Source organism: Nerophis ophidion, linkage group LG01, assembly GCF_033978795.1.
Source record: "Nerophis ophidion isolate RoL-2023_Sa linkage group LG01, RoL_Noph_v1.0, whole genome shotgun sequence".
Taxonomy (NCBI): domain Eukaryota; kingdom Metazoa; phylum Chordata; class Actinopteri; order Syngnathiformes; family Syngnathidae; genus Nerophis; species Nerophis ophidion.
Window position 1 is genome coordinate 35,885,968 of NC_084611.1, and position 21,502 is coordinate 35,907,469.

General features: G+C 42.7%; 1 protein-coding gene across 1 annotated transcript in view; it reads left to right on the forward strand.

Annotated features, from left to right (window-relative positions):
* slc1a3a (solute carrier family 1 member 3a) overlaps positions 1-21,502 on the forward strand; it is a 68,974-nt gene that overhangs the window by 41,401 nt on the left and 6,071 nt on the right. Inside the window, exons 4-7 of the mRNA XM_061901785.1 lie at positions 17,768-17,972; positions 18,538-18,580; positions 19,201-19,469; positions 21,224-21,457. Coding sequence (XP_061757769.1) covers positions 17,768-17,972; positions 18,538-18,580; positions 19,201-19,469; positions 21,224-21,457 — 751 coding nt within the window. The remainder of the gene's footprint in view (positions 1-17,767; positions 17,973-18,537; positions 18,581-19,200; positions 19,470-21,223; positions 21,458-21,502) is intronic.

Sequence of the window (21,502 nt, forward strand, 5' to 3'; positions counted from 1 at the left end):
GGACCCCCTCTCCAGGGACCCAGGCTTAGACCGATTCTTTTAATTTTATTTTATTTCAATCTTTTATTTTTTCCTCCCATTACCCCCCCCCCCACTTATTTACCTGTATCTCACCTTTTTTGTAAGGGGTGCTGGAAGTTGGCAGACCTGTCAGCGATCCTGTTCTGTCTCCCTGTAATGTTTATCTGATCTTGAATGGGATTGTGTTGAAAATTTTAATTTACCCTCGGGGATTAATAAAGTATGTTTGATTCTGATTCTGAGGTGTAGCGCCGCCAATGACGTTTGTTTACATTTTGACGCCGGTGATCTACGGTGGTGTGTAGGTACGCATGTTTAGCTATTCCTCGTCCTGCATTAAGGATACTTGTAAGACACTTACTTTATTTGTCACCATGGAGACGAGGATTAGTGATTTAGAAGTAGCTTAAACACTCCCGACTGCGAATGGACGTTCGCCGCTTGCTTGCTAGGCCTGTCTTAAAGCACCTCTTCCGGTGGGCGTTTCAGTGTTTTAACTTCACCTTTATCGTTAGTTTTTAGGCCAAAATGCGTCCGTTCTCCCTTTTCTGTCTACACACTGTGTCTGCTTGTAAGTACTCTGTGATTGTGCGCTGCTGAACATGCTTGTCTGCTCGAAAACCAGCAATGTCACGGCGTGACGACGTCGGGGGCGCGGGGGCGGGGCGAGGTGGCAGACCTGTGCTTTTCATAGGCGGTATAGTACCAAAAATTATTCATTAGTATCGCGGTACTATACTAATACCGGTGTACCGTACAACCCTACTAGGGTGTATAAGTAGCGCCAGGTGAAAAAAATAAGTCTCATCAATTGTGGCTGGAAGCAACCTCCCGAAGTATAAATGTTTTAAAATCAACTTAATAGCAGTAGCTGCATTTTTTTAAATTTTGCGAGTGGCCAGCATCCAGCAGCTTTATCAACCTCTGCGTGCGCTATTACATGTTGGTGACGTTATTTAGCTGTTGGTGCGAAACACATGCATGTTACCCTTTTCTGTATTGTTATTACTTTTGCTGGGAGGCAATTTATTTGTGTGTCAGTTAGTTTGAAACGTGAGTCAAAAATGGGATGATTTTGATGAAACTTTGAGGAAATGTCAAAAAGGAACAGGTGATTCAATTTTGGGGCTGACCCGGATCATTTGTACTACATTACCTTATGTTTACGCTACGAGGATTAACTTGTGTGTATGTTGGCGGACCCGCCTCCACCCACAGAGACAAAGAGAGTGGATGACTGACAAGAGGGTTAACTCTGTTTATTTTATTCCACTGTAGAACACTTTGTGGCTAACTTGGAAGCGATTGGGCAACACAACAACCATGCACCGACTTGGCTACTTCATTTATCCTTCTATTTGCTAGGGTTTGTTTGTCTTTCTGTTTGTTAATTGGCAACATAGCTCAAAAGGTTGTAGCCGATTTGGACAAAACTTTCAGAAAATGTCTGAAATGGGATAAGGAACAAGTGATTTTAAAGGTGATCCAGATCACCGTCTTTATTCAGATCTTTAGTATTGGGAGAGAGGGCCTCGCAGAGTTTATAATGAACTTATCAGCGATATTAATGTTGACTCAGCAATTTTTCCTCACCACTATGACAATATTGATTCTGCTGCTGCCATGTTGTGTTAATAATGTATTTGTTAATAAATGTCTATGTGCTTAAAGAGAACTACATTCTCATGCACTTCAAAATCATCATTAAAGTTTGAATCATCTTTAATGTACTAAATGTATTAAAATGCCCCCATCCACTATTATGCCTGTAGTAGCTTTAAGTAAAAGCAGAAACTGTACAAAATGACAAAATATTCAAATGTAGCTTGGGACTAAGAATGGGTACTGTTTACTTTTAAAGCGATACGGTGCAATTTCCCAATACCTGGGACTCAACACCGGTGCTCTATGGTACCAATTTTCGGTACTTTTTGTGTGTTAATAAATATCAATAGTTTTTGATGATAAAATCCCATTTTTTTATTGCACTTTTAAAAATTACCTTATTTTGACAACTGCTGTCCAGTTGTTAGCACTTGTTTTATTACACATCTGAGTCTTTCCAATAATAACGTCCAAGTCCAAAGCGTTAGACGGCAGAATTGTATAGTGTACGATGTGTTAGCTAGTCGGTTCAATTTTTGCTAAATCTAGTCTGGAAGTATTGCACTTATTCACACTAACTGTTTGACTGTCATCATCATCGGCGGTCACTCGAACGAGTATGACGATCCTCCTGGTAGGGGTGTATCCCTTTTATGGAGGATGCCTGGGGACCCTTTTCTGCTGCAGCCTTCTTCCGCCGTGTGGTAGTTCTTAAATCTACCGTCTACCGCCTGCTCCGCCGTTAAGGTCTTCGCCGTATCCCTGGCTAGGGGGCATTCAGTTACTATGCCTTTACCAAGGTCTACCTGGGGTAACAGTAGTAAAGGGGTTAACCTCCTAGTGCCCAAGACCCCATGGAGGAGCCTCCACTGCCGGGTGCACTTTAACATAGCAAGTCAATAGCAAAGTTAATGTATATTAGCGTCCAGCCAGCACATTTTTCAGGCTACGGTCTGTCACTGGCCTTCCTGGCAGCGCAGTGGGCCTAGTCTTTGGGGCCTTGTCGCTGGCAGCCTTGCCTGCGTTGGGCCGGTGGTCCCTTGTTCCTGGCGCACTGCACCTGCTGTTTTGGGTGATGCTTTCTGGGTGGTTTGAGGCGTGGTTTGGCTCCCCCACATACTGGGAGACAAATATGCTGTACATACAAACATACATACGCACATACAGTACAAGCCAAAATTTTGGACACACCTTCTCCACATTGAATGTGTTTTCTTTATTTTCAGGATGTCACACCTATGGATCATGTTTTGTTTTGTCATGTAATGTTTTTGATTTAGGACATTCAGTCATGTTTTGCACTTCCTGGTTTTGTTTGCTACCATCCCAACTCATTAGTTTTCACCTGTCACGTCCCTGTTCTCAGCCTCACACCTGTTTTCACTAATGATCAGAACTATTTAAGTCACTCTTTTTCTTGTCTTTGTCCTGGGATCCTCACATGCGCACACACCCTACCCATGCTGTACCTCCTTCAAGTCCTTGTCCATAGATCCATGCCGTGTAATTTTTTTTGTAGTTAGGCCATTGTGCTAGTTTTGTTTATAGTTTATTATATTCATGCCATCGTACTGTTTCTGTTCATAGTTCATTCATGCCAATCGAGCAAGTGTTTTTGTTTCACGTTTGTACTGTTTAGCCAAGTTTCTACCTCCTTGTGAGCGCCCTTAGTTTGTTTATTTTTTATTATAGTGTTTAAATAAAAAAAAACATGTACCTGAATTCACGCCTGGCTCGTCCTGTAATCCCGCTGCGTCGAAGGAGCACACACCATCCATGTCCAAGCCAAGTTATGAGACAGGACTATTTACATTGTAGACTGTCACTGAAGGCATCACAACTATGAATGAACAGATGTGGAGTTATGTACTTAACAAAAAAAGGTGAAATAACGGAAAACATGTTTTATATTCTAGTTTCTTCAAAATAGCCGCCCTTTGATTAATGCTTTGGACACTCTTGGCATTCTCTCGATGAGCTTCAAGAAGTAGTCACCTGAAATGGTTTTCACTTCACAGGTGTGCTTGAAGCTCATCGAGAGAATGGCAAGAGTGTGCAAAGTAAGGGTGGCTATTTTGAAGAAACTAGAATACAAAACATGTTTTCAGTCATTTCATCTTTTTCCGTTAAGTATATAACTCCACATGTGTTCATTCATAGTTGTGATGCCTTCAGTGACAATCAACAGTGGCCTAGTGGTTAGAGTGTCCGCCCTGAGATCGGTAGGCTGTGAGTTCAAATCCCTGCCGAGTCATACCAAAGACTATAAAAATGGGACTCATTCCTTTCCTGCTTGGCACTAAGCATCAAGGGTTGGAATTGGGGGTTAAATCACCAAAAATGATTCCCGGGCACGGCACCGCTGCTGCCCACTGCTCCCCTCACCTCCCAGGGGGTGATCAAGGGTGATGGGTCAAATGCAGAGAATAATTTCGCCACACCAAGAGTGTGTGTGACAATCATTGGTACTTTAACTTTAACTTTAACAATGTAAATAGTCATGAAAATAAAGAAAACGAAGGCACAAATGCTCATACATCGATAGGTACGCACCCAGATGTCCGTTCCTTTTACAGGTTTCTCATTGTCATCCCACTGAGTTGAGTTTGTCCTTGCCATGAAGTGGGATCTGAACCAAGGACTTCGTTGTGGCTTGTGCAGCCCTTTGAGACACTTGTGATTTAGGGTTCGTATTAAGGTTGGCCGATATATCGATATACTCGATATATCGCGGGTTTGTCTCTGTGTGATATAGAAAATGACTATATCGTAATATTCGAGTATACGTTCTCACGCAGTTGCTTTTAGCTGCGGGCATTACTCTACAGGCTCTTCCCACTCTTTCCTGTCTCTCCTTCTCACAGACAAGCAGGCTCACAAACTTACACACGTCACATACTGTCACGTCATACGTCACATACGTATACGCCCTCGCCCAGCAGAGAGGTAGCGGCGTGGCTAACGTTAGCTGTGATGCTAACATAGCCGTACGAGTGTTAATACGAGAGAAAGAAGGTGCGGATCTGGTAACAAATGAAGAAAGACTATTCCCAAGAAAAACAGCAGGGGGGAACATAGTCTGGCGGTGGTTCGGCTTTAAGTGGGAATATGTCGAACATACAACCGTAATTTATCAAGTGTGGGGCAAAAGCGTTGCTATAAAAAGTAGCACCTACTGCTAATATGTAGCAACAATTGAAAAGTCACTCGCTAGAGAATGAAGAGAATTTCATAACGTCTATAGCAGGGGCGTCACTAGACCTAATACTGTACTGGGGCACAAATAATTAATGTGAGCGTGCAAAGCGCGCAAGCAAAAACATTTTTAGCACTTATTTATCATAAAAAATACATAAATAGTGCTTTAAACTATGAAATCATATCAGATTACGTTGTATGGATCTTTGATTAACCACCTGAAATTAACTAATGCATTTGACCTACTTGTGCACTTTTTTACTCCAGACTTCTAAACTGCTACTGGTAAAAGCAAAAAGGAAGAGCAATGAATCTTTTTGAAGTATATATTGCAGTAATCATCTTCAAATTTAACATCTACAAAAGTAAAACAAAAAATAAAGCACCCCTACATCTCTGGGTTCTTTGATATTATTTAATTTCCATTTATGGCAATGTGGCTAATCCTATTTCAGATACACAAAACTATAAAATATACACAAAACAATAAAGCCACAGTAGTAGAATAAATGAACAACTGTTGTGTGTCTGTCTGTTCAGGGAATCATTTTCTGAGAAGTAAACTGTAACGTCTCCTTTTCATTTTTGCATAGTGGTCAATCTGGACAGACATGGAAATATTACAGTAACTGTTATACAGTTGACCAGAGGTTCCCAACTGCTGGGTCGTGACATAAAAGTGGATTGTGTGCAGGGGCGGTTCTAAGCATGCTTATATGAGGGGGCAGTCAGAAATGTGAAGGGGGCATCATGTGTACACATCATGCTCCAGCACTTTTTTTTGTGCTTATAGTAACGATGCTTTCTTCATTGAAATGGGTCTTTAGCTATGTGTCCAACCCCAACCTGGAGTAGTGGATTGCACTTTGTCAGGCCTCTACCTTCAGACCTGTCCAACTTGGGTGTCCCACCTGAAGACTAAGCTCCTGCTGGTATAGCTCTTACGGTCACTGAGGCACGCAAACCCCCTGACCACAATAAGGTGGCAATCCCTCAGGGGGGGAAACTGAAAAATAAAAATAAAAGTAAATGAATAAAATAAAATAAAACATCCTTCATCCAGATTTTATCAACCAACAACATAACATTTATCCTAACTGGATGGCCTAACTCTCAAATAAATACTGACCCAAAGTAGGACTTCACACACTACAGTCAATATTTACAAAACTGAAAGGTAGTCTGATGAATAATGATAAAAAAGAATCTCAAACTAATTTATAAAACAGAACGTGGGCACTCATTTGGGCACAAAATTAATTCACTCCAATGTATGTGTGTTGCCCCTTTGCTTGTAAATTGATGAAAACGGCTGTGTTTTTGTTTTTAGGTGTCTTGGTCATATCAAATGAAACTTATAATTTGTTTATTACAAAATGTAGATTGAAACATTAAAGGTTGACTATGTAGACTTACAAAAAAAACTACAGAAAAAGAATTCCAGCAGTCGATTGCCAGACCGTTGCTAAGTACAACGGGCCGTTGTTAGGGACTCCGCTCTGAACAGAGGACAGCAGAGGAGGACTGCTAAGCAGGATAGATACCTTATGTTTAATTTTTACCATCATTAACAGCATCATAAATGCTGCTCAGAGCCTCCGCTGTCACTGCTCTCGTCAAGTTGTAAAAAAAAAAAAAAAAAAAAAAAAAAGGAACTCCGTAACACCGAAAGTCCGCGACGATAAACGTGTTTATGACAGATAAGACTACACAAATACACCCATCCTAACAAGTATATGATAAATGTAGACACCTTTTCCTTTTATTTTACTTTCATAATGCAACAGTGATTGGATGTTTACTGAGGGCTGAGGGGTGTGTGCGGGTGTGTGTCTGCTGCGCAGCTTGTGGAATGTTGAATACACGCACAGCGGAGGGAGGAATGAGAGGGAAGCCGACACTACTATATCGTGTGTGTCCCTTTTTCGGCGGATTTTTCCGGTAGTGCAGATAATTTTGTCAACTAGTAATGTAGTAATTTTGTGAGTTTATTAAAATTTACTTTCTCAAATTTTGATTTGAGGGGGCAAGACATTTATTTAAGGGGGCTCTGCCCCCTCTTGCCCCTGCGTAGAGCCGGCCATGATTGTGTGTCATTTTCAGTGAGTCGCAGTCAGATGTGTGCATGAAAAAAAAAAAGTTTAGGGAGAAATAAATCAAATTGTGGCAACAAAACCAGATTATTTTAGCCTTTTTTCTAGTGACTATTAGTGAGTATTTTAGCAAAATGCAAACCGACTAACAAGTTGGAGGAGGACTCAGGACAGACATGGAAATATATATTTAAAAAAAAAATCTAAATGGGGCAACAAAACCCGATATTTTCAGCCATCTTTCTGAAAACAAATACAGAAATGTTACTATTTTTTATGGAATCAAAACCAGATGTTTTAGCTGTAGCCATTTTCCTGGTGACAAAACAAGATTATTTTAGTCAAAGTCACACCGATTAACAAGACAAGTCTACTGTGCAATTTTTCTGTGAAATAAACTTGAATGATTTAAAAATTTGGCTCACGACTTGGTATGGAAAAATGTTTTTCTTCCTGAAGATAAACCATTTGAAAAGCACTCAACTCACACATGCTTACTCCAAATCATCATTGATGCAAAACCAGCAGACAATAACCAACATTATGTTTCATGTTCATTGGAAATTCCCCAGACAGTTCATACAGCAAATGAATATGTTTGTCTTGATACAAGGAATAACGTTAGCTAACTTAGCATCAACTTAAGACAATGATGTTGCCTAGCTAGCTAGGACTTCACTTACATCTCTCATTCCTGCTGCTTCTTCTCTGCTGCGGGCGAATAACTTTCTTAAATCCATCTAGGAGTTACAGTTTGAGTAAAATCAAAATCAAAATAATGTAATTAACAAATTGTTGTTGACTAACGTTACCTACCTCACGCAGTGATTCGCAGCCCCTCTCTCTCTCTCTCTCTCTCTCTCTCTCAACCGAAGTCTCGATGCACACGTGAATAAATTACCATATTAATTAGCCATGTGCTCATTGTTAGTGGAGTGAATACAGTAGCAATCAATTACCATACTAAGTAGTATGTGCGCTGTTGTCTATGTTATGTAGACTTAAAACTCCGAAGCGTTTTTTTTTTTATTGGTGAAATTTTTACTGGGGCACTGCAGATCAACAGTGGGGCACGTGCCCCAGTGAAATATGTCTGGCGACGCCTCTGGTCTATAGTAACCTACCACATAGTGAAGGAAGAATACTATTTGATTTCCTATTATGCAGGTCATTTTTATTTGACACTTAAAATGTCTCTGACAATCTTGCACTTTCTGTTTTGGAAATGAAATGAATGTTTGTGCCATTGCTTAATAACTTTAATAAATACACTTTTTGTCAATTGACTTAGTTGTGATTTCCTTCTCTGCATGAAAGTTTAAAATGAGCATATATTAATGCAGTATGAACAAGAATGTTTAATGTAGACACATAGAATCATAATACTGCTGTAATTATATGCATCAAGTGTTCATTCAAGGCCAAGGCAAAATATCGTAATATATATTGTATATCGCGATATGGCCTAAAAATATTGAGATATTAAAAAAAGGCCATTTCACCCAGCCCTAATTCATATAAATAAACATTGTTTGATTGATAAATATAACATATATTTTATATTGCTACTATGGTCAATTTATACTTTACTTTATACCTGCATTATCCTTTCCACCCTTACCCTTTCCATCCTTTGAAACTGAGCTACTGTTTGAAACGATTTCCCTTGTGGATCAATAAAGTTTGTCTAAGTCTAATTTGGTACTCATCCTTCCTTGGGGGAGAAAATTTTAGGTAGTAATTACAATAATTACACTTTGTCATCGGTCTAGGATCTCAACAAAGCTTGTAATTTGGGGTTTGTGGTGACAAGGTCTGAGAACCTCTGGTGGAGTTGAGCATGAATGAAGGCTTGGGTTACGAGGACCACCACGAGGGCTTCTTGTGCCCCTTTCTAGTTCCCCCTCTCTAATGAAGGGGCTTGCATTTGTATTTGTACACCTCCCACCGCTTCCACTAAAACTAGAAAGAAAGCGGCTCTCCTTTAACCTCGCTTCTTTCATTCTTTTCAATGGATGGAATTGGTGAGGCCGCGTACGTCGTTGCCCTGGCGACGGGTGTGCGCACGCGTGCGTTTCTGTGTGCGTGTGTGAACAGTCTAAGTCAACGAGTTTTCCCAGGCTTGTCAGAAAAGGAATACGAGGAGAAAGGGGAGCGGTGAAGGGCCAACAGGGGCGGCGAGGAGAGGAAGTGAAGGTTGTGGAGGACGAGGCTCGGAGAAGGGGAAGATGAAAAAGAGTCGTAGGCATGTTGAGACAGAGCAGGGACAGGAGGTAGCCTCCGTTGTAACACACAGACACACACTTTGCTGTACAACAGTGCCACGTATGATGAAAAGAACACATCGATCTCCATCCCACAAAGCCTGCTCCTGCTCTGAATGAAGATAATGGCCATAATGGGAGGTGACACTTGGAAAATACAACGTCATTGTTGTTCGCCTTTCAAGCTGCTTGGCCGTCTCTTCCTGAATCTGCTCCAAAGGCTCAGTGGCACTGTTTCTTTTCTTTTTGTTCCACCACCATTATTCCTGCCTTTCCACGGTCTATTTAGTGCCGTCAAAACTATAGACGGCGGGTAAAAGAAGGTCAGCATTGGGACACCTTTGGCTGGAGGTGGAAGGGCGTAAAACAGACCTGGGCAAACTAAGGCCCGGGGGCCACATGTGGCCTGTTAAGCTTTTCAATCTGGCTCACCGGACGTTCCCAAATAACTTTTTTATATCTTTTAAGAATCTTAAAACTTTTTGACTCGGGGGGCCGCACTGGGTTGAAACAATTTGGCCGGGGGCTGGGCTGTGTATGTATGTATGTATGTATATATATATATATATATATATATATATTTATATGTATGCCTATGTACTGTATATGTATATATATATACAAACAAACATAGGAAAATATAAAACGTGGTACTGTTTTTGGCCCTGCGATGAGGTGGCGATTTGTCCAGGTTGTACACCGCTTTCCGCCCGATTGTAGCTGAGATAGGCACCAGTGCCCCCCGTGACCCCAAAGGGAATAAGCGGTAGGAAAATGGATGGATGGATAATATAATTATTGTATTTTTTTTTTTAACTTGGGACTTCCCACGGGCCGGATTTTGGACGCTGGCGGGCAGTGCCTGCCTCACGGGCCGTAGTTTGGGGACCCCTGTTTAAGATGGAAAGTGTAGCTGCCATTATGATGTGCAGTGATGTTTTCAAATGACCATAAAAGTCTTGAACTATACAACGTATTTCAATGGTTGGAATCTGCGCTTTTGTATTATATTTTAGTGACTAGAGTTGTCCTGACCAGAAAAAATTGCATTATTGGCTTTATTTAAAAAAAAAAATCTTAGAGTGTGGCTGGACCGGTACTTTTCAGAGGTGGTATAGTACCGACAATGATTCATTAGTATCGCTGTACTATACTAATACCCGTATACCGTACAACCCTACTAGTTACTATGGTAATCTATGTCACAGCAGGTCAGACGAGGCACCAAGCAGTGTGGGTGTGGAGCGTTTCCACAGAGTGTTTCCAAAACGCCCAGCCTGAAATGCGGGTGTCATGGACTGAGGCGGAAGGAGATTTTTACAACAAAGTTCTAAAGCTTGGAGGTGTATCAGATATTTCAGATGGTAGATATTTTTAGTTTTTTTTACCCGTAGCGTTCATATTACGCTGTCTGTTACATTTGGCTTCATTGTAAAATATGTTGATTGAGAGGGGGTGTGACGTTCATATGTTCTCAATATTCAGCTTTTTATCGTTCGTAGTAAAAAATTACAATTCCATTACGCTTCTAACACAGTCTGTCATAACATTTTTAGAATTCAATCAGACTTTATTGTGAGGTTTTGCTAAATATAGATATACCAGCCCCCAGACACCACCACCACCTTCTTTTTCTTCTTCTTTTTTCCAGGATTTTCCTAGGCCCCCCAGACGCATTTTTTCCTCTAAATTTGGACCCCCGAGTCAAAATAATTGCCCAGGCCTGGCGTAAAACCTGGTTTCATGTTTTTTTTTTAACTGAATGACGTCATCCTTGATCTTGGGGATGGGCATTTGGCTACATTTCTTCAATCCCTTACAATCGAGCCTCAACTTACAAGCTTAATTGGTACTGTGACTGAGCTTTTAACACTCAAAACACGGGTATCTCGAATCAGCGTTGCCCATTGAAAGGAAATCGATAAAATAGCATAATTGTTACATCTGACATGCTTTTAAAAAAACATGTATGAAAAACAATAAAAGTTCAAGTTAAAGTACCACTGATAGTCACACACACACACTAGGTGTGGTGAAATTACCCTCTGCATTTGACCCATTGTTTCACCCCCTGGGAGGTGAGGGGAGCAGTGAGCAGCAGCAGTGGCCGTGCTCTGGAATAATTTTAGTAATTTAACCCCCAATTCCAACCCTTAATGCTGAGTGCCAAGCAGGGAGGTAATGGGTCCCATATTTATAGTCTTTGGTATGACTCGGCTCCTCTCTGAGCTGCTACCTTACCGTGGTAGAGGAGTTTGCGTGTCCCAATGATCCTAGGAGCTATGTTGTCTGGGGGCTTTCATGCCCCCTGGTAGGGTCTCCCAAGACAAACAGGTCCTAGGTGAGTGATCAGACAAAGAGCAGCTCAAAGACTTCTATGGAATTACAACAAAATGAACCCAGATTTCCCTCGCCCGGACGTGGGTCATCGGGGCCCCGCTCTGGAGCCAGGCCCGGAGTTGGGGCACGATGGCGAGCGCCTGGTGGTCGGGCCTGTCCCCATGGGGCCCGGCCGGGCACAGCCCGAAGAGGCAACGTGGGTCATCCCTCCAATGGGCTCACCACTCATAGGAGGGGCCATAGAGGTCGGGTGCATTGTGAGCTGGGCGGCAGCCGAAGGCAGGGCACTTGGCGGTCCGATCCTCGGCTACAGAAGCTGGCTCTTGGGACGTGGAACGTCACCTCACTGGGGGGGAAGGAGCCTGAGCTAGTGCGCGAGGTAGAGAAGTTCCGGCTGGATATAGTCGGACTCACCTCGACGCACAGCAAGGGCTCTGGAACCAGTTCTCTCGAGAGGGACTGGACCCTCTTCCACTCTGGCGTTGCCGGCAGTGAGAGGCGACGGGCTGGGGTGGCAATTCTCGTTGCCCCCCGGCTCAAAGCCTGCACGTTTGAGTTCAACCCAGTGGACGAGAGGGTAGCTTCCCTTCGCCTTCGGGTGGGGGGACGGGTCCTGACTGTTGTTTGTGCTTACGCACCAAACAGCAGTTCAGAATACCCACCCTTTTTGGGTACACTCGAGGGAGTACTGGAAAGTGCTCCTCCGGGTGATTCCCTTGTCCTACTGGGAGACTTCAACGCTCATGTTGGCAACGACAGTGAAACCTGGAGAGGCGTGATTGGGAAGAATGGTCGCCCGGATCTAAACCCGAGTGGTGTTTTGTTATTGGACTTTTGTGCTCGTCACGGATTGTCCATAACAAACACCATGTTCAAACATAAGGGTGTCCATATGTGCACTTGGCACCAGGACACCCTAGGCCGCAGTTCCATGATCGACTTTGTAGTTGTGTCATCGGATTTGCGGCCTTATGTTTTGGACACTCGGGTGAAGAGAGGGGCGGAGCTTTCTACCGATCACCACCTGGTGGTGAGTTGGCTGCGATGGTGGGGGAGGATGCCGGACAGACCTGGCAGGCCCAAGCGCATTGTGAGGGTCTGCTGGGAACGTCTGGCAGAGTCTCCTGTCAGAGAGAGTTTCAATTCACACCTCCGGGAGAACTTTGAACATGTCACGAGGGAGGTGCGGGACATTGAGTCCGAGTGGACCATGTTCCGAACCTCTATTGTCGAGGCGGCTGATTGGAGCTGTGGCCGCAAGGTTGTTGGTGCCTGTCGTGGCGGTAATCCCAGAACCCGTTGGTGGACACCAGCAGTGAGGGATGCCGTCAAGCTGAAGAAGGAGTCCTATCGGGTTCTTTTGGCTCATAGGACTCCGGAGGCAGTGGACGGGTACCGACAGGCCAAGCGGTGTGCAGCTTTAGCGGTCGCGGAGGCAAAAACTCGGACATGGGAAGAGTTCGGGGAAGCCATGGAAAACGACTTCCGGACGGCTTCGAAGCGATTCTGGACCACCATACGGCGCCTCAGGAAGGGGAAGCAGTGCACTATCAACACCGTGTATGGTGCGGATGGTGTTCTGCTGACTTCGACTGCGGATGTTGTGGATCGGTGGAGGGAATACTTCGAAGACCTCCTCAATCCCACCAACACGTCTTTCTTTGAGGAAGCGGTGCCTGGGGAATCTGTAGTGGACTCTCCTATTTCTGGGGCTGAGGTCGCTGAGGTAGTTAAAAAGCTCCTCGGCGGCAAGGCCCCGGGGGTCGATGAGATCCGCCCGGAGTTCCTTAAGGCTCTGGATGCTGTGGGGCTGTCTTGGTTGACAAGACTCTGCAGCATCGCGTGGACATCGGGGGCGGTACCTCTGGATTGGCAGACCGGGGTGGTGGTCCCTCTCTTTAAGAAGGGGGACGGGCGGGTGTGTTCCAACTATCGTGGGATCACACTCCTCAGCCTTCCCGGTAAGGTTTATTCAGGTGTACTGGAGAGGAGGCTTCGCCGGATATTCGAACCTCGGATTCAGGAGGAACAGTGTGGTTTTCGTCCTGGTCGTGGAACTGTGGACCAGCTCTATACTCTCGGCAGGGTTCTTGAGGGTGCATGGGAGTTTCCCCAACCAGTCTACATGTGCTTTGTGGACTTGGAGAAGGCATTCGACCGTGTCCCTCGGGAAGTCCTGTGGGGAGTGCTCAGAGAGTATGGGGTATCGGAATGTCTTATTGTGGCAGTCCGCTCCCTGTATGATCAGTGTCAGAGCTTGGTCCGCATTGCTGGCAGTAAGTCGGACACGTTTCCAGTGAGGGTTGGACTCCGCCAAGGCTGTCGTTTGTCACCGATTCTGTTCATAACTTTTATGGACAGAATTTCTAGGCGCAGCCAAGGCGTTGAGGGGTTCCGGTTTGGTGGCCACGGGATTAGGTCTCTGCTTTTTGCAGATGATGTAGTCCTGATGGCTTCATCTGGCCGGGATCTTCAGCTCTCACTGGATCGGTTCGCAGCCGAGTGTGAAGCAACCGGAATGAGAATCAGCACCTCCAAGTCCGAGTCCATGGTTCTCGACCGGAAAAGGGTGGAGCGCCATCTCCGGGTTGGGGAGGAGACCCTGCCCCAAGTGGAGGAGTTCAAGTACCTAGGAGTCTTGTTCACGAGTGGGGGAAGAGTGGATCGTGAGATCGACAGGCGGATCGGTGCGGCGTCTTCAGTAATGCGGACGTTGTATCGATCCGTTGTGGTGAAGAAGGAGCTGAGCCGGAAGGCAAAGCTCTCAATTTACCGGTCGATCTACGTTCCCATCCTCACCTATGGTCATGAGCTTTGGGTTATGACCGAAAGGATAAGATCACGGGTACAAGCGGCCGAAATGAGTTTCCTCCGCCGGGTGGCGGGGCTCTCCCTTAAAGATAGGGTGAGAAGCTCTGCCATCCGGGAGGAGCTCAACGTAAAGCCACTGCTCCTCCACATCGAGAGGAGCCAGATGAAGTGGTTCGGGCATCTGGTCAGGATGCCACCCGAACGCCTCCCTAGGGATGTGTTTAGAGCACGTCCAGCTGGTAGGAGGCCACGGGGAAGACCCAGGACACGTTGGGAAGACTATGTCTCCCGGCTGGCCTGGGAACGCCTCAGGATCCCCCGGGAAGAGCTAGATGAAATGGCTGGAGATAGGGAAGTCTGGGCTTCCCTGCTTAGGCTGCTGCCCCCGCGACCCGACCTCGGATAAGCGGAAGATGATGGATGGATGGATGGATGGATGGTATGACTCGGTCGGGGTTTGAACTCACGACCTACCGATCTCAGGGTGGACACTCTAACCACTTGGCCACTGAGTAAGTGGCTTACTTTACGACACCCTAATGCGAAAAATCTCCCGGGACAACCATTCTCCCGAATTTCCCTCAATTTCCAGCCGGACAAAAATATTGGGGTCATGCCTTTAGCGTCCTCTCTCACCTGAAAAGGAGACTATTATATATGTCTCCGTTATCCATAGGTTTATCTATACCCATAAAGTAGGCAAGCACGGAGCTATTTCTCAGCGTGTGTATATTCCAGTCGGCATGTTAATACACTGACACACGACATTCGGATTCCCATCATGCATTGCTTCAAAACTACGGCAAGTAGTAATGTCCAAAAACATAACAGAGACAAAGCAGAAGAACGAAGAAGAGACAGTCATGGCGACGAAGAGTAAGAATAAGTATGCCTGCAAGTTCATAATGATTGGAAAAAAATATTTAAATTCATCCAGGACAGCTCGAAGGGAAGGGGTATGCTACCTGCAAATTTTCTAGAACAGACTTATCCATTGAGAATGGATATAGTCCCCCGGTCCCGCCCACCAATTACCCGAATTCGAAGGTGTCAAGGTTGGCAAGTATGCTCTGCGGTTGTCATCACATTTTGTCCATTCACCATCACTTGTCAGAGAGAAGTCTAATATGAACCCACTTCACTTGCAGCCCCATATATCAATGTTGCCATCACTGCAGAAATATTCTAAATAGTGTTGTGCTCTTAAGTGCTTCGTTTCACCCATACGGTGCAAATATATATTCCTGATGCCTACACATTTTTTAAGTCTGTCATGCCGTTGGCTCCAGTCATAAGTCAAGGCCATGCTGTTAATCTTCAACTGACATCAGTCAAAAGCAGCCAGACATGGCTCCATTGTTGCATGAATGTCAAAATAAAAGGAGAATAAAGTGACTTGTTCGGGCTGTCTGATATGTTTTCACGGGGTCTCCTTACCATGAGTGCGACTTAAAACATACAATAAGTAAAGTGAATAAGATCTTTCCCTGGGTGCTGTCCAGTAGGTGTTGTTTACCCGCCAGTGAAGGTCAAAGCGGGATTATGTTTCCTACCACGCTTTGTTGTTGTAGATAGTTGTACAGATTATGTGAATGGGTGAATTGCATCTATGATTACAGCACCTTTTCCCAGGATTATTGTATATACGCTCGCTGGGACACTACTGTGTTCTTTACATGTGTAGGCAGAGACAGTTTATCTGCTTTGCATTTCCAAATACATCTGTGTTAATTATTAACACGTGGCCACATTGCTTGAGGACACCCTCTCAAACGCCTTTGTTGACGTTGTTGTTGTATTAGCAGGCAAATACGGAAATTTTAGGAAAAATCATGTGAGCGGAATACAGATTGATAAAGTTTGTTGCTCAAAATATGAGACCAGGCGTCTGATCTGTCGGCAATGTTGATGTTCTGCAGCGCCCTCTAAAGGACGTCTTTTATTGCACAAACTCTAATGGCAAGCAAACACAGCATTTTGAATGTAATTAGTAGAATAAGCTATTTGGTCAATTCTTAAAGCCCAGAATGATTTTTAAAGAAAATAATTTGCTGTTGCAAATGCAATAAGAATATTTCCGCTTTGGAAAAAGTAAGAAAAGTAAATTATCCTAATCATAAACTGCTTCCCTCACATAAAAACCTTATTGTAAAAAGTAGAATTTGTATGATTTTAAAAATAATTAAAACAGTAAAAAATTAAAACAAGCTCCTTTCCTTAAATAAACTCCTAAAATTAATTGTATCTATATAAAAATGAATCAATTAAATAAAAAATATTATATATATATAATGTTTGTGTATTCATTTTATATATATATATGTTTAAATAAAAAACTAAAACGTTGTATTATTAAATGATTTAAATATATTTTTAATATTCATATAATGTATATAATATGTATTTATTTGTATATTTATTTTTAATAAATGTTTTTGATTAAAAATGCTTTACTTTTTTTTTCAAACATTTACGTTTAATTTTTTAATCCATTTTATTTATATGTATATGCAGTATATACTGTGTATATATATATATATATATATATATCCATCCATCCATTTTCTACCGCTTATTCCCTTTCGGGGTCGCGGGGGGCGCTGGCGCCTATCTCAGCTACAATCGGGCGGAAGGCAGGGTACACCCTGAACAAGTCGCCACCTCATCGCAGGGCCAACACAGATAGACAGACAACATTCACACTCACATTCACACACTAGGGCCGATTTAGTGTTGCCAATCAACCTATCCCCAGGTGCATGTCTTTGGAAGTGGGAGGAAGCCGGAGTACCCGGAGGGAACCCACGCATTCACGGGGAGAACATGCAAACTCCACACAGAAAGATATATATATATATATATAATATATATACACACACACACATACATATATATTTATACATACATATACACAGATGTGTGTGTATATATATATATATATATATATATATATATATATAAACTAAAACTTGTTACATTTTTTGAAAATATATTCATATCTATATAATTTATAATATATGCTTTTTATTTATTTATTTTTTTAATACAAATTTCTAACTTTGTTTAATAAAAACATTTACCCTTTTATTTTTTTATCACAATGCCATTAAATCCAATGTAAAAATGTAATAAAACCATTTCTTGACTCAGTCATTAAAAAAACTGATATTGTTTCCATAAAACATTTATTTATTTTGAATTAAATACAATTTTTAAATACAATTAAAATAAACTGATGACATGTGTTCCCATTATGAGTGTGTTTGTGTGATTTACCTTTACTTTTGGATACTGAAAGTCTTTACCACACCACCTTTGGGTCCTACGTGGCATCTCTAAGGCAGATTACAGTTGTGTTTAAAAAGAAAGGAGAGAAAATGAAAGAACTGTTCTGTAATAAACAAATATTAAATGCCTGTTTTTCTTCTGCTTTAGGAATGGCTGCTCTGGACAGCCGTGCTTCGGGCAAAATGGGCATGAGGGCGGTGATCTACTACACCACCACCACGGTGATTGCTGTGTTTATCGGCATTGTCATGGTGCTCGTTATTCACCCTGGTAAAGGCTCCAAGGAGGAGTTCGGCAAACAGCAGCCAATAGAGCAGGTTAGCCCTGCTGATGCCTTCCTGGACCTTATCAGGTACCGTTCCTGCATGCACACACATCAACACGACCACATAGGTTCTCTTGTTTTTGAGAGTGTAACAGTCTGGGTCAAAGGTTAAGCTATAAAAAAACAAAAAAACACCTCAACCTCCCCATGCTATCTTGAGGAGAACATGTCCCAAATAAAATAAGGTTTGAGTTTGAACATCAAATATCTTGTCTTTGTAGTGCATTCAATTGAATATAGGTTGAAAATGATTTGCAAATCATTGTACTCTGTTTATATTTACATCTAACACAATTTCCCAACTCAAATGGAAACGGGTTTTGTAAGTTATCTTCCCCCCACCCCATTTCAGGCAAAACTGGACAATCATGCATTACATACTATACATTACCTTTTGCACTATATTAATTTATATTATTATGTGTTGTCAACTCTACTTTTTTTTAATTATTATTTTATGTCATTGCCTGAAATACATAAATAAATGAAAACCCCCAAAAATGAAACCAAAGTTAAACACGTCACCCACACCAGCATTTTTTATTTTTTTAATTATACGCTTGGATTAATCCAAGTGTTTGCTGTTTTGCAGGAACATGTTCCCTCCGAACCTTGTGGAGGCTTGCACCAAACAGGTAACTGTAAATACAGTACATTGTAAATAATGATACTCATAACAGCAGTAGCATTTGTGGTAGAATTAGTAGTAGTATAGTGAAATACTCTTTTTCTTGTCTTACCTTTTATTCATGCCCTATTACTGACACTTCTTTATGTCACACTACGAATAATGTATGTGAAATGGTTCCTAGACAACACTGGCCGATATCATCTTTAGTTTTGTGATTTTGACTGAAATAATTGTAGTTGATTAATTTAATTGAATCTTAAATGTGTGCTATTGTGCAGGCGGAGCTAATGTTCCTTGTAGCGACGTATGCGTTTGCTTCATCAACAAGCGGGACTAATTGACGTCCACTGATGAACCCAAAGCAAAAGCAATGTAGTGCGGTACCATGTCCGTGCTGTACAGCCACCGTAATCAATGAAGAAGAAACTTTGCAAGTGTTGTACTTGGAATTGTTTGTTTCATATGCTTTTCTTTACAGATGTAGTCATTTCACTAGAGTCATATCCCGAGGATCACCAAGACACTGTGAATATATGGCAAGCCATTAAGTTGCCACTGCACTGCTACATTCGTATGGTTAAGGTTCGACTCTCTAACACGCCGCTTTTTTTTCTCGTTTTAAAGTTCAAGACGCAGTACGCCAAGAGGGTAGTCCACATCAAGGTGACGGTGAACGATTCTGTGTTCACGCTCAACGGGAGCCAGCTGATCAGCAGGGAGGAGATGATCCCGGTGCCAGGGTCGGTCAATGGGGTCAACGCTTTGGGATTGGTGGTGTTCTCCATGTGCTTCGGTTTCATCATCGGGAGCATGAAGGAGCAGGGCCAGCCTTTGAAGGACTTTTTTGACTGTCTCAACGAGGCCATCTTGAGGCTGGTGGCCATAATCATGTGGTAGGTCCAAGAATGTTTCTTGTCACTTGAGGAGCGATGGAGATTGTCAGTTAGTTAGAACCTGCTGCTCCCGCAATCATACCACAAGTTGTATCATGTCTGGACGTAATCTGTTATTATTGTTATTTCTCTCACTTAGCCCAATCAGGAGTTGTGCTGAAAGCAGGCAGCTGTGCTACTTGTTATATATATATATATATATATGTGTGTATATATATATATATATATATATATATATATATATATATATATATATATATATATATATATATATATATATGTATATAATAAAAGGTAAATGTTTTTAATTTTAAAAAAGCTAATTTTTTTAATCAAAAAAATTAAAACAAATGATTATAAAATTATACAACATCCATCCATCCATTTTATACCGCTTATTCCCTTTTGGGGTCGCTGGCGCCTATCTCAGCTACAATCGGGCAGAAGGCGGGGTACACCATATTATATGAAATTATATAGATATGAATATATTTAAAACGTTTTTTACTTATATATAGTTTATAAAATATATATTGTATATACGCACACACACACACACACACACACACACACACATATATGTGTGTGTGTGTATATATATATATATATCCATCCATCCATCCATTTTCCTACCGCTTATTCCCTTTGGGGTCGCGAGGGGCGCTGGTGCTTATCTCAACTACAATCGGGCGGAAGGCGGAGAACACCCTGGACAAGTCGCCATCTCATCACTGGGCCAACACAGATAGACAGACATCATTCACACTCACATTCACACACTAGGGCCAATTTAGTGTTGCCAATCAACCTATCCCCAGGTGCATGCCTTTGGAGGTGGGAGGAAGCCGGAGTACCCGGAGGGAACCCACGCATCCACAGGGAGTACATGCAAACTCCACACAGAAAGATCCAGAGCCCGAGATTGAACCCCAGACTACTCAGGACCTTTGTATTGTGAGGCAGACATGCCAACATTGGGCATACACCTCGGTCTTACTACCTGGCACTTGACACAAGCTAACTGTTAACATGCAAACATTTTTTTATCCAATTTTATAGCTGAACACCTCAGAGTCATATAACTTAGTAGTCGACACTTGAAAATGTTTAGCATGCTAACTTTTTTAGCTAATGTTGCATGTGTATGTTTAGATATCACAACTTGTTAGCATTTCATCATTCACTCAAATTGCGTATTCTAGTTAGTTCTATTTAGTTTTGCCTTGTTAAGTTCAAGTACCAATGAATGTCACAAACACACTAGGTGGGGTAAAATTTGTCCTCTGCATTCGACCCTTTGTTCACCCCCTGGGAGGTGAGGGGAGCAATGAGTAGCAGCAGTGGCCACACCCGGGAATAATTTTTGGTGATTTAACCCACAATTCCAACCCTTGATGCTGAGTGCCAAGCAGGGAGGTTATGGGTCCCATTTTTATAGTCTTTGGTATGACTCGGCTGGGGTTTGAACTCAAAACCTACCGATCACAGGGCGGACACTCTAACCACTAGTTCATTATTTTCTGTTTGCCAAGGTGTTTCGTTCCTTTCTGACTTTGTGCTTGACCTGTTACTGTTTTTCAACCTTTGCTAGTGATACTTTTGCCTGGTGCCAATTAATGTCTTTTTCCATGTTAGCAATTTGCCATCCTGTGGTTTGTTTTTCCGCAATAGGTTGAATGGAAAAAGGCTGAAAATGCCCACAGTGCCCCCTACAGTACCAGAGGCAGAAATACTGAATATCAGACTCGTTTTAGGTATGCCCCCATTGGCATCCTGTTCCTGATTGCGGGTAAAATAGTGGAAATGGACGACATCACGTCAATGGGCGGCCAGCTTGGCATGTACACAGTGACTGTCATTTCCGGGCTGCTGATCCATGCTGTCATTGTCCTACCCACGCTGTACTTCATCATCACCCGGAAGAACCCCTTCGTCTTTATCGCCGGGCTGCTGCAGGCCCTCATCACCGCCCTGGGAACCTCATCTAGGTGTGTGCGTTAAAACAATATAACTGTCTTTTGCGCAGTATTAGT